The following is a 14,377-nucleotide window of genomic DNA, read 5'->3' on the forward strand; positions in this document are numbered from 1 at the left end:
TTCCTTCACTTTTTCCTGTCATTTCTCTATGTATGTGATCCTATAGAGAAACATATATACTCTCCTTTTTTGTTTTTTAAACACAAACAGATCCAAGATGCCAAGAGATGGTCAGGTGAACCAACAGAAACAACAAAAACAGCTGTTGTAAAGAAAGAAAGCAAATACACATCTACAATGCATTAGCCACAATTCTGACATCCAAAAAGCTCAGTAAAGAAAAATGTGTCTAACTTGTAACATTTGGTAATAAAATCTGACTGGACTGATAATCTTGTTATTTCACTCAGTGGGGCCATTCCTGTGTTTCACTGCAGAAATATTAATGTCACTGCATGGAAGAGGCTACCCTAGATCTCCAGGGGCATATGCATTTTGCTAACTTTCTAAAATTCAAAATTGAATTCCAAAACCTATCTGAAATCAAAGTTCTTGTACAGGAGATTGTGAGCCTAAGTTGCATGCTCCGTTCCTTAGACACTTTCTTTCCTAGAGTCCTTGCTAGTCTCCTCCAGTTTTCCTCCTACCTCACTAGCTATTCCCTCTCTGTCACCATTGCCGAGTCTCCTCCTCCTCCCAGCCTCGCAGAGTCGGAGCGTTCTCAACCCTCTTCTCTGTTACCTCATGCCCTGGGTGATCTCATTCAGCCCCAAGGCTTAAGTATCAGCTACACATGGACGTCTCCGAAATCAGCATTTCTAGTCAGCCTTCCCCTGAACATACCGCCCATTCAACACCTCCATTTGGATATCTAACAGACATATTAAGGTTAACGTGTCCCAAATCAAATTCTTGATATTCCTCCCCAGTTGTATTCCTTGACTAGTGTTTCCCATCTCAGTAAATGGCACTTTCACTCTCAGTTGTTGAGGTTCCAAACTCTGGAGTTATCCTTGACCCTTCCTACTCTTTCACATCATCCAACCCATCACCAACTTCTGTTGCCTCCGTCTAGGAAATATATACCAAATCTGGCCACTTGTCACCTCCTTTACCACGATGACCATCAATGCTTTTCTAGACCTTTTCAAGGACCTTGTAATAGGTCTTTCTGGTTTCATTTTTGCCCCCCCCCCCACCTTGCAACCTATTTTCCACAAAGCAGTCAGAGTTATTCTCTAAAAATAAGTCAGATCATGTCACTCCCTTGTTCAAAATTCCCCGGTAGCTTTTCATCACACTTAGAAAAAAATCCAAAGTCTTTACTGCCTTCAAAGACTCCACATGAATTGGCCCCTCCAACCTTGCTTTCTACCACATCCTCCTTGCTTACTAAGCTCCAGCAATGCTTGCTGACTTCCTTGTGGTTTCTTGAAGGTTCCCAGGATGTTCCTAGCCACAGGGCCTTTACACTTCCTGTTTGCTCTGCCTGTATTGTTCTTTTCCTCACTTCAGGTCTGCTTGAATATTATCTCCTCAGAGAGTCCTCTGACTACCCCATCTAATACAGCACCTCTCCCTCAGAACGTATGCCTTTACCAAAATTAATATTTCTTCTTAGCATCTATTAAAAAACAACTATTTACACATTAAATGAGTGCATAAACAACTGCATTAGACCTATAATGAAAAAGGATATATATGTATATTATATGTATATATATATATATATATATATATATATATATATATATATATATATATATATTAACTGAATCACTTTGCTGTACACCAGAAACTAACACATTGTAAATCAACTCTACTTCAATAAAAAAATAAGATAAAAAAAACAAAAACAGCTGCATTAGGCACACAGATGTACACCCAAGCTTGCCTCTGGGATTCTGTGGGTTCATGGAGGAGCTCTCCTTCTGTTCAGACTTGAAGAATAAACAGAAGTGTGTCAGGCACCTGTTACTGAAATTTAAGCTAGAATCTGCTTTGTCTTAATTTTTAAATTTCTCATAATCTTAAAAAATATCTCATTAAGCTTCATATTCTGTTGTTTATTTGCTTTACTTATAACTTTCCTGGTTTTTCTTCTATAACCTTGTCCTTTATCCTTTCCTCTGCTGCCCTGTCTATCAGGTCCTCTTTATAACTTACTCCTTTCCATTATTTTAAATTATTTTTTTAAATTAAGGTAATATATTACGCATAGTTAAGAATTAAAATACTACAAAATTATAATGAAATAAAGTATTCCTTCACACTTACAAGTTCTGCCTCCCAGGAACAACCATTTTCAGGTTTTTAAGCTGTTTCTTATGATATTTATCTCCATAGTCCTAAATAATATCATTATACAGCTATCTCATGGTTTTCAGTTTTGAAGTCGTTATCTACTGATTTCATAGAATGAAAGATGAGGATTTAACTTCCTATTTCAACTCGTAACAGTTGTTTCTCTTCCCCCCATTAGGAGATGTTTCTGCTCCTTTGGGAGAAGTTCCTATCACAACTTTATTGGAAAATCTTCCCAATTTCTATAGCGATTTTCAGTCAAATCTATATTCCACCTTATATGATTATAGTATATAAATATTATGTACATCTTAGCCATGCAGTGTACTATGATTACATTTTCTTTCTTGCAAAGTTTCCTTCTAGAGTTTATTATTATCCCGTTACTTATCTGCTTAATTTTCTAGGTGTTGATAACTAATTTTTCACCAAACCTACTTACAGAAGTGTAAATATCCTCTCAACATGTTTAAGCACTCCATGTAATCTATCAGTTCTCTTTTTTCTCAGAGACATACTTCTAAAAACCCTCCATTCTTCTGCTGAACTCAACCTGGTTATTCTCTAAATCTGTTGCACTGCTGTCATCCTTGGATTTCTTCCCACCATCATCCTGGGGAATCCCTCTACCTCTCTCCTGTGCTGGAACGCTCATTTCCTGATTCCTGTGTCTTCTCCCTTCTTAGTTTACTCCCTCTTTGTGGTGTCATATATCTTCTAACAGCTTCCTGAGAAAGGCTGCAAGGGAAGTACCGTTTTTGAGAACTTTAATGTCTGAAAATATCCTTGACACTGGCATTTAATTGATCATTTAGCAGGATATAGAATCCTAGGTTGGAAAAAATTTTCCTTCAGAATTTGGAAGCCATTGGCTTCTAGTTTCTACTGCTGTTGTAAAGATGCCATTTTGATTTCTAATCCTTTTTAAGTGACCCCTCTTTTTTTCCTGAATGCTTTTAAGTACTTATGTTTGTCCTTAAGGTAATGACATTTCATGATGAAGTGCTTTGGTGTGTTTGCTTTGCCATCCGTCATGCTGAGTGGACCCTTTCAATATAGAAATGCCCTTCAGTACTTCGAAAAATTATTGGATTAGTTCCTGGATAGTTTTCTCCCTTCCATTTTCTCTGTTCTCTCTTTCTGGAACTCCTATTAATGAGGTATTAGATATCCTGGCTTGATCTTCTAATTTTCTTTTCTTCTCTCAATCTCTTTGCCTTTTCCTTCTACTTTCTGGGTGATTTCTTCATCTTTATCATCTAAGCCAAATATTAAATTTTTTATTTCAGTTCTTGTACTTTAATACTCATTCCTGTTCTTTTTTTTTTTTAATAGCCTTCTGTTCATGTTTCATGGATTCAATATCTTCTCTTTTCTCTCTAAGGATATTAACTGTGCTCTTTTTTGAAGCTCACTTTTGCTTCCCACATTGTTTTGTATCTGTCTCCTATGAGTTTTTTTGCTTATTTGTTTGATCCTGACTTCTGTCTTTCATGTTAGAGGTGCTCCTCAAATGATTGGGGATTCTTGGCTTTTTGGGTTTAAAAATGAGTCTTCAAAATGTTACTGGAAGCTCTGTGTGCCTGCATAAGGGCTTATTTACCAGTATATGTCTCAGTGGGTAGATTGGACATGGATATAACTTTTACTTAAGAATATACAAACAGCTCACGCAGCTCAATATCAGAAAAACAAACAACCCAATCAAAAAATGGGTGGAAAACCTAAATAGACATTTCTCCAAAGAAGACATACAGATGGCCAAGAGGCACATGAAAAGATGCTCAACATCACTAATTATTAGAGAAATGCAAATTAAAACTACAATGAGGTATCACCTCACACTGGTCAGAATGGGCATCATCAAAAAATCTACAAACAGTAAATGCTGGAGAGGGTGTGGAGAAAAGGGACCCCTCTTGCACTGTTGGTGGGAATGTAAATTGATACAACCACTATGGAGAACAGTAAGGAGGTTCCTTTAAAAACTAAAAATAGAACTACCATATGACCCAGCAATCCCACTTCTGGGCATATACCCAGAGAAAACCATAATTCAAAAAGACACATGCACCCCAATGTTTATTTCAGCACTATTTACAATAGCCAGGACATAGAAGCAACCTAAATGTCCATCAGCAGAGGAATGGATAAGGAAGATGTGGTGTATGTATACAATGGAATATTACTCAGCCATTAAAAGGAATGAAACTGGGTCATTTGTAGAGACGTGGATGGACCTAGAGACTGTCATACAGAGTGAAGTACGTCAGAAAGAGAAAAACAAATATTGTATATTAACGCATATTATGTGGAATCTAGAAAAATGGTATAGATGACCTTATTGGCAAAACAGAAATAGAGACACAGACATAGAGAACAAACATATGGATGCCAAGGGGGATGGGGGGGGTGGGGTGAACTGGGGATTGACATATATACACTACTGATACTATGTATAAAATAGATAACTAATGAGAACCTACTGTATAGCACAGGGAACTCTACTCAGTGCTCTGTGGTGACCTACTAAATGGGAAGGAAATCCAAAAAAGAGGGAATATATGTATACGTGTAGCTGATTCACTTTGCTGTACAGTAGAAACTAACGTAACATTGAAAAGCAACTATACTCCAATAAAAAAAAAAAAAAACCTTTTAATTAAAAGACCCCAGTTGTCAGTATCCAGAGGTCTTTTCTTTTGAGCGAGCTCATTTCGCCACAGAGGGTTCCTTCAATTTCCTGGATGTTGATAGATAAGCCTGGTTGTCTGTTTTGGGAAGTGAGTGGGTTACAGGGACTGGGAGGTCTCACCCTATAATACACAGACCTTCAATCCAGCTCTTGCCTTATCTCATATTCTGCTGCTGTGTATCCTCAAGACCGAAGCCTCTTGCATTCAGTTTTTCTAGAGTGTAAACCTTTGGTATCCTGCCAGGATGGTAGGTGGGGGCCGCTTGGGGGTTAGAGAGGGCATCTAAGCATCTATTTGCTCCTTTTACAATCATTCAAACAGCCCTGTTTTCAGATCCACTCTTCTCTCCCTCTTTCAGAGATATCTGGTGTCCTCAATTTCTGAGCCTTTCCAGTGTCATGTCACGTGATCGGGTTTGCTCCTTTTAGGATTCCGCATACTCCCACACTCTCCACAGGCCTTAGGTTTCAATAGCCATAGCCTGCTGATTACCTCTCATCCATACCTTACTTTCCATTTTCCAAAATTTAGTCAACGGCTTTTTCATCTAGTGTCACCTCCTTTCTTGTTCTTTTTTCCTTATGGATTTATTCACTTTTTATTAATTTACTGTCATTTTAGTGGTGTTTGGGGATAGAAGCAGAGATAAACGTATGCATTCAATTCTCCATGTTTAACCAAGAGCACTCCCTCCTATTTTTGAATCTTTCATTTTCATCAAATAGCTGCAGGAAGTAGTAGAATTTAAAACTTCTGCCCCTTATTTTTCCTTATCTATATTTTAAGACAACAAAAATATTGAACTCTCTGTACTGGCTTTCCTTTGATAGTTGTACATGAACTGTTTTTTCAGATTTACCACATTCTTCCTCTGGATCACAAGGCCCCTAATATCAGGGTCACACTGTCTTGATAGGACTCATACAGAGCTAGTAGGAAGGAAAACTGGCAGCAAGAAGCATGTGATCTATTTTAACTTGACTTTAAATGATAATGTCCTGTTCTCTAACATATTATGTTTCTTTTCTGACTTCCTACATTTTTTTTTTTTATTGTTCCAATTTTTATGTCTGTGTCTTTGCCCTATATAGAATTTCAGGAGCCCCTTTTTCACATTTACATTTCCCATACAGTTTTACTTCCCATTTTCTTTCTTCTTATTGACCTGCACCTTTTGTTGCCTCACCTTCTTGACCCTTGTCTCTGTGGCAGCTCTCCACTAATCCCTGCTCCATGCAGGAATGTCCATTTTGCCCTTTAGAGGCTATGGCTTTCCTCCTATCCTTGAGAACTTTCTTTATACAATTAAAAACAAAGTTCTATCTATTCTCTGGCCTCTTGAATGAGAGCAGGGCTTTCCTCCCCTTAATTAGCTTCCTTATTAGACCATTAATTTATCTTCTTTCTAATGGGAATTTGTTCTCCACTGAAATGAAGCTTTTTTTCCTCCAGAACCTGAGAAATTTCAAGTGTCTGGAATGCATGGTCACAAAAATGTAGTGCTTTTCACTCTACCTGTTAACAACCTTGATTCTTTCTGGCTCATAACTCCTATCACTTTTATTAGCTCATTTCCTATTTTTATAAGAATATTCTGGACTTTAGCATTCTTAACCAGCAAAGCAGCCTTAATTATTTACTCTTACAGTTCAGTTGTAATTATTTAACTTCTAATGGAAAGTCTGCCCTCAGGCATGTCCTTAGGTAACTACTTTTGCACTGATCTCTTTCTATTCCCCAATAATGATCCACGATCATTTATATACCAACTCAGTGTCTTGTATCTTTCAAAAGTCTGCATTTAAAAAAATAAAACTTTATCTCTAAGTGGCTTCCTTTTACAACAAACAAGCAGGAAGAACTCCAAATGTAGCTCCTTTTGTGTGAAAAAGATATTTGCTCTCCACTTTTAGCCTAGCTTTTCTTGCCAAAATTACCTCCAGAGGCCCTGAGATTGGCAGCCTCTAAAATGGCTCCCAGTTATCCCTGCCCTCCTGCTATTCACAGCCTTGTGCAATCCCTTTGTGTTGAGTGTGGGCTGGACTTGTTGTTTCATCTCTAATGAATAGAATGCAGCAAAAGCAGTGGGATGCCACTTCTGAGATTAGGTTACAAAAAGACTGTGGCTTCTATCTTGGGCACCTTCTCTTGCACGCTGTCATTCTCACTCGCTTGTTTTGAGGGAAGCTAGCTGCCACATTGTAGGCTCTTCTTTGGAGAGGTTCATGTTGGAAGGAACTGAGTGGGGACCTCTGACCAACAGCCAGCGTTGAACTGAGGCTCTCAGCCCAACAGCCATGAGGAAATAAATCCTGCTGACAACTACATAAGTGAGCTTGAAAGCCAACGCTCCCCCAGTTGAGCCTTTAGATGAGACTGCAGCCCCTGACACCCTAACACCAACCTCATGAGAGGCCTTGAGCCAGAGGCATCCAGCTAAGCCCCACATTCAGATCCCTGACACTCAGAAACTATGAGATAATAAATGTTGTTTGAAGTACTGATTTTGATGACAATTTGTTATGCAACAATAGAAAACTAATGCAAGTCCTTATGGCCAATTTTTTAGCTTTTAGTCTGTGCTTTTTATATGATAAGTTTCTTTTTAGGCCATTCTTTCCTCTGGATGTCAATTTAATTGCTCACATAATATTTTCTGTAAATTCCTCTTTGAAAGCAGGGAATGGCAGTTTCCAGTCTTGTTCATAATTGCATATTGATGACTAGCACAGTGCCTGGCACTTGAATAGTTGCCTATTATATATTTACTGGATTTGACCCTTCAGTCTTTTTCTACATGTCCTAGTTTATAAGTTACTCATCACTTTCCATATTGCCATTTCTTTTGGGGATTTAAGAGTTAGAAAACCTACTGGTCTAGTAACTTGGAGTTTTTTCTCCTTTAATCTGCTGTCCCTCCTCCTCTTGAACGTCAACACTGCTGTCTCATTTGAAGCATCACCTCTCTCCTTCTCCAGCAGAGCTGAATCCATGTGTGCTCGCTCTTGCCACTCCTGCCTGGACTGGTGGAGCAGCTCCCTTTTTCAAGGGAGGCTGTGCTGCTGTGTTCCAACAGGAGACACTCAATCACGTAACACCCTAACCATCTGGTGGAGTAAGCACTAGTGTGTTTGTTGTTATTCTAAAAGTGAGAGAGAGAGAGAGAGAGAGAGAGAGTGTGTGTGTGTGTGTGTGTGTGTGTGTGTGTGTGTCCTGGAGATGTTGAGTGCCAAGCCTGAGGTCACTTTGAAATTTGGAAGCAGAATAATTAGAATTCTGGTATCCTAAAAGAGGAAGCATAGAGATTCATGGAGATGAAGTTTGGAGAGTCAAATCTTGGAGGTTCAAATTTGAATCTTCGCTCCACCATGTTGTGTGACCTTACAAATTATTCAAATATCTTGAGTCAGTTCCTCATCTGTAACATGGAAATAATTCCTACTCTATAGGGTTTTAGGCATTATTCTTGATCCAGTATTCTGTTAATTCTACATTTTAACTTAAAATTTCTTTGCAATAGGTTCACTTCATAATTATAATGATAGCATAAACTTTTAATTTGGGTTGATAATTTAAATACAGGAAGAAAACATGGTATATTTGTTAACAATCAATATTACTACTAGCACTTTCCTTTTATTCTTTTATTAAGATGCCAATAAAACCAAAAAAAATTATCACTAACATTCAGAATCTTCCTCCATTTGCCTTTATTTGCTATACTGTCATAAATGGGATCAAATATTCTAATGTGACAATATTCTAATTCTTGGCTATTGGAAAATTGCCCCACTGTCTTAATAAGTTTGGGCTGCTATAACAAAATGCCAGAGGCTGTGTGGTTCAAACAACAAACATTATTTCTCACAGTTTGGGAGGCTGGGAAGTTCAAGAACAAGGTGCCAGCAGATTTGGTGTCTGGTGAGGGCTTGCTTCCTGATTCAAGATGACCATCCTCTTGCTGTGTCTTCACTTGGTGGAAGGGGTGAGGAAGTTTTCTTTCATAAGGGCACTAACCCCATTCAGGAAATTAGTTCATCTCTCAAGACATAATCACCTCCCACAGACCCACCTCCACATATTATCACGCTGGGGATTAGGTTTCAACATATGAATTTGGGGGGACACACAAACATTCATTCCACAGCATCCACCATTTCTAAACTGCTCAGCAATTCAGAAATAAGATTTTCTTAGGAAAAAATTTCAAATCAAAATAAGTCTACTCCGGTTTAAATAAAAACACTGCTGAAATAATCATGCATACATAGGAAAGAAGACCAGTACATGTAAATTATCTTATAACTTTAGATTGACAGAAAAATAAAACCCTAAAGAACAATTGTTTTTAAAATATATTGTCCAAAATATTAACTTAAGCAGCAAGTACTCTAAAAGTTTCATTGGCAAAGATTTAATGTCACAACAAATAAGACATAAATATATAAAGATTTCTAATCTTAGAGGTTTTAAATGGTCATTTGCAACACAGTAGAACTGGCTGAGGAAACCTTAGAGATTATGTAGTTAAATGTGTTATTCATTTTACAGAAAAGGAAGCCAGGTCCAGAGAGGTTAAGTGCCTGCCTGGTTAAGGACAGAGCCAGGATATGACCCCAAATCTCTGATTAATAGTCCAGGACTCTTTGCATGACACCAAGCTACCTTTCCTGTTTTGTTTGTTGAAAGAACATGCACTCTTTCACTAATTGCAATGGTACCATCACCTGCTTCTTACCTCTTCCTGGGACTGGTTGAATTGCTGTATCAGTTGTGCTTGTGCCAGCATTACTCTTTCCAGTTCATCTGACTTCTGTTTCATTTCCTTCCTCAAGTCCTCTGAAACTGAATCATTACTGTCAATTTCCTTCTTCAAGCGTGATTCAAATTCTGCAACCAAATTTTTAAGGTTTTCGATTTCTTTCTCCTTTAACTCAGACTCTTCAGTATATTGAATATGGGATTCATGGAGTTTTTCTTCAAGAGCAGCCACTTTCAGCCTTAGATCTTTAGTAGCGCCTTCAATTAAGTCAGATATCTGTAAGATAAATCTTGCATTAGTTTGTGGGTGATAGTCTCTAGGTATCCACAGAATTCTCGTGGTTTTAAGAGGCTTATTCTAAATAACTGGTGTTCTGATCTGATGAAAACAAATCCTATGACATATATGGGCCTTCAAGATTTTAAAAGTTAGGACTAAAATTTTATTTTTATCAACTAAAATGGAATTGCATTAATCACTTGGGCATACTTGGAAATACATAAATCTCTGTGGCTGAACTGAGCTACCAAGGACAGCTCAAGTGTTGATCAAGTGCCTGTCTGGACTCACTTTAGGGTGGCTTTGGGATCTAGAAATGCCTGATGTTTGGGGATGCATGTAGGAGAGCACCACAGCTATAGTCTACTCAAACCATACCAGTTAAGTTTTCCTTTGATATATATTTTTTCTTTCTTGAATATGATGACTGGAGGTACCCTAGATACTACACCTTCTATAGCAGCCCTGCCCAACAGAACTTTCTATGATGATAGAAATATTCTGCGCTGTCCTATATGGTAGCCACTAGCCACATGTGACTATTGATAGTGGTGTGCTGGTAAATGTTTAACAATGGACTCACACATATACACACACAAAAGCCAGATTTATATCTAATTTCCATGGTGTGAATACTCTCACCATGGCCAATTCCAAGCTATGAAGGTGATATCACTGATCGCTGAGCTGGGAAGAAATGCACAAATAGGCTCTCGCTTGTTAGTATGGGCTCTTGTGCATTTGAAACGTGGTGAACATGAGTGAGGAACTCAATTTTCAATTTTATTTAATTTTAATTAATTGAAACTTAAGTAGACACATAAGTTACCACATTAGACAGTGCAGTTCTAGAGGATACCAGAATACTTAGAAAATATACTGCTTCTGAAGGTGGTACCTCTAGACAAAGAGAGGAAAGAATAACTTGAGAAACTTCTCCTCAGAGTCATGAAATTCTTTAGAAGGGAAAAGACTACTTATTTTTTTCTCCTTAAAAAGCAAAACAAATAACAGAAAACAGACCAGGAAGAGCAAAGCTCCTTCTGATGAAACATATCCTTATTATTTATGCTATGGATATTGTCACATAAATATTAGTACAAGAAATCAGCCCATGAAGAATCTGGAAAACATTCATAGACCAAAGTTCCAAGGATTTTGTGAACCATTACTTAAGAGTTATGCATCCAAAATTTGTTTCAAATGTTAAATTTACATTAAGAATAACTTTTACAAGAAATCTATTTACCACACTTAGTAATTTTATAAATTAAATTAATATTCCATTTTCTTCAATTAATCCAGGAAGGAAGAGGGCCACTGCTAGGTCTGAACAGTAGTTTCCTTCATCCAGAGGAGAGCTGACACTGAAACAGAGCAGGTTATCCTGAGGAGAGGAGGCTCACATAGCCACAAACATGTTTTGATTTTTTTAAAAGGGAGTCAACATTTAAAAAATCAAGGGACCTCCCTGGTGGCACAGTGGTCAAGAATCCACCTGCCAATGCAGGGGACACGGGTTTGAGCCCTGGTCCAGGAAGATCCCACATGCCACGGAGCAACTAAGCCCATGCGCCGCAACTACTGAGCCTGCGCTCTAAAGCCCATAAGCCACAGCTACTGAGCCTGTGTGCCACAACTACTGAAACCTGCGCACCTAGAGCCTGTGCTCCGTAACAAGAGAAGCCACGGCAATGAGAAGCCTGCACACCACAATGAAGAGTGGCCCCTGCTCACCGCAACTAGAGAAAGCCCACGCACAGCAATGAAGACCCAATGCAGCCAAAAATAAATAAGTAAATAAAGCTGAATAATATTCCTTTAAAAAAATAAAAAAATAAAAAATCAAGAGAATTCACTCACAAAATCTGGACTTATGATTTCTCTTGAAAGACTGTAGCCCTGGTAAGTTGGGGCCTGCCTTTCAGCATTCTCCTGCTGATGGTCCTGAGCCGCCTGGGGACTGCAACAGCAGTCACAAGGTTAGGGGGAAAGGGGGGTGGGGGGCAGGAGCCAGGAAGCAAGAGGCCTGTCTAGGATAGAATCTGTCCAGAAGGGGAGGGGCCTAAGGTGAGCCAGGCTACAAGTTCCCAGCGCATGCTCCATTGTCCCAATAGGAGTTCACTTACAAAACACAAATTCAGAGATAAAATTACTTTTTTTAAAATTAAAAAAAATTTTTTTTTTTGATGTGGACCATCTTTAAAGTTTTTATTGAATTTGTTACAATATTGCTTCTGTTTTATGTTTTGATTTTTTGGCCCCAAGGCATGTGGGATCTTAGCTCCCTGACCAGGGATCCAACTTACATTGGAAGTTAAACCCCCTGCATTGGAAGGGGAAGTCTTAACCACTGGACCACCAGGGAAGTCCCCCCAGAGGTAAAATTATTAAGAATTTCAAGACAGCATTTGCAGAGTGTTAAACCTGAAAGGGCTTTTTGAGTGTGGGGACCTGTGGTGCTACACTCACGTGGCTGGCCCTGCCTGTCGTTCCCAGTGAGCTACTGAAAAGGCTGTACCATACCCTCTATACACCAAAGTAGAAGCCAGTAAGGCTCATTTAAGGCTAATTTACATAGACTCTTAATGAGTTTATTCAAAAATATGACTTCATCACTGGGTCTTGGTTAATACACACACACACACACACACACACACACACACACACATTCTACTCTCAGGTCTTATGAAAACAAGGGAACATTAATGAAACCTTGTATTATGTTTAGGACACGTTGTTTAAGAAATTATGGGGACTTCCCTGGTGGCGCAGTGGTTAAGAATTCGCCTGCCAATGCATGGGACACGGGTTCGATTCCTGGTCTGGGAAGATCCCACATGCCACGGAGCAACTAAGCCCGTGCACCACAACTACTAAGCCTGCACTCTAGAGCCCGTGAGCCACAACTACTGAGCCCACGAGCCACAACAACTAAAGCCCGTGTGCCTAGAGCCCGTGCTCTGCAACAAGAAAAGCCACCGCAATGAGAAGCCCACGCACCGCAACGAAGAGTAGCCCCTGCTCACCGCAACTAGAGAAAGCCTGCGTGCAGCAACGAAGACCCAACGCAGCCAAAAATAAATAAATAAATAAAATAAAGTTAAAATGATACTTTAAAAAAAAGAAATTATGGAGGTGTGATTACATTTAAAAAATATTTCCCTTCATTCAAAAATATTTAGAGTTGAAAATATTTGCAATTAAAGGGGATAGGCTTTAATTGTTGGTAAAATTTTAATTATGTGAAACACCTCATTATCTTTTGTTGGATATTTGAGGTATTGGAACATCTAACCATGCTAATTATTGGTTATATAATTTATGCTGTTTTAAAAATAAGTTTATTTTAGTAGGAAAAAATACCATACATAGCTGGATTGTATGCTTATATCATTTATCTCAGTCATTCATTCTGGAGAATAGCCAAACCATTCTATCTACCTAAAACTAAGGCACAATGACCATGAGAAAATCTACAGGAGTTATAAATATAGTGGTGTCCTTAGGAGGAAATAACCAACATCTACAGTTTCAAACCCATTAAGTAATGATGAACATCATAATGACAGACCTTCATTTGTAGTTCTTCTTGTTCTTTCTTATACTTTTGGATTATTTCTTGGTGTTTTTCCTTTTCAATATCGAGTTCCAGTTTAACTTCTTTAAAGAGAAGAGCTTGCTCCTGAAATTCAACTAAATGTTGGGCTCTTTCCTTGGCGAGTTCAGCTTCAATCTAGAAAATAGCATTTAACACACAAATAAAGCCATTTTATCTTCAGATAAGTAAATTAAGCCTATTTTCAGACTCATATTTTTTCTCCCAGTTTTATTCAGATATAATTGACATACAGTGCTGTATAAGTTTAAGGTATAAGTTTAAGGTATAAGTTTAAGCATAAAGATTTGACTTCCATATATCCTGAAGTTATTATCACAATAAGTTTACTGAACATCCAGCATCTCATATAGATACAAAATTAAAGAAATAGTTTTTTTTTCTTATGATGAGAACTCAGGATCTAATCATTTTAAAAATTCTAATCCTAATATTAATTTTTAAATTCTAATGTTTAAAAAATATCTGACTGAGAACTCGGGCCAGAAAAGTTGACCTTAGGTCAAATAGTGTTACATCTTCTAAGACCATCAAAACCTGTAAAATGAGTAGAGAAGTTAGTACAATATATTATAACAGTTTTCAGAAATACTAAAAGCTTAATCTTCTGTACATTTATGGTGTAAACTCAGTCCTTGCCAGCAACCCCATAAGGAAAAAAAAAAGATTTTGAGGCTCTTACACTAAGTTCTGCTGAAAACTAAGAGTGGATACAAGGTATAAATGTCGATTTTTTAAAATGGTCCTTTCTTGATAGAGATCAGACAGTTTTGGGGTCAAAGATTATCATTTTAATGCGACTGAGGCCAGAAGGCTGATTGAAGGAAAACATAGTCA

The 14,377-nt window shown here is 38.1% G+C and overlaps 1 protein-coding gene across 1 annotated transcript in view; it reads right to left on the reverse strand.

Annotated features, from left to right (window-relative positions):
- Nucleotides 1-14,377, reverse strand: part of LEKR1 (leucine, glutamate and lysine rich 1) — a 309,852-nt gene that overhangs the window by 62,184 nt on the left and 233,291 nt on the right. The window contains exons 11-12 of the mRNA XM_082394543.1: nucleotides 13,496-13,657; nucleotides 9,619-9,918 (exon numbers count right to left, since the gene is read on the reverse strand). Coding sequence (XP_082250669.1) covers nucleotides 9,619-9,918; nucleotides 13,496-13,657 — 462 coding nt within the window. The remainder of the gene's footprint in view (nucleotides 1-9,618; nucleotides 9,919-13,495; nucleotides 13,658-14,377) is intronic.

The sequence above is a fragment of the Balaenoptera borealis genome, assembly GCF_965194805.1.
Source record: "Balaenoptera borealis genome assembly, chromosome: 5".
In the NCBI taxonomy this organism is placed as follows: Eukaryota; Metazoa; Chordata; class Mammalia; order Artiodactyla; family Balaenopteridae; genus Balaenoptera; species Balaenoptera borealis.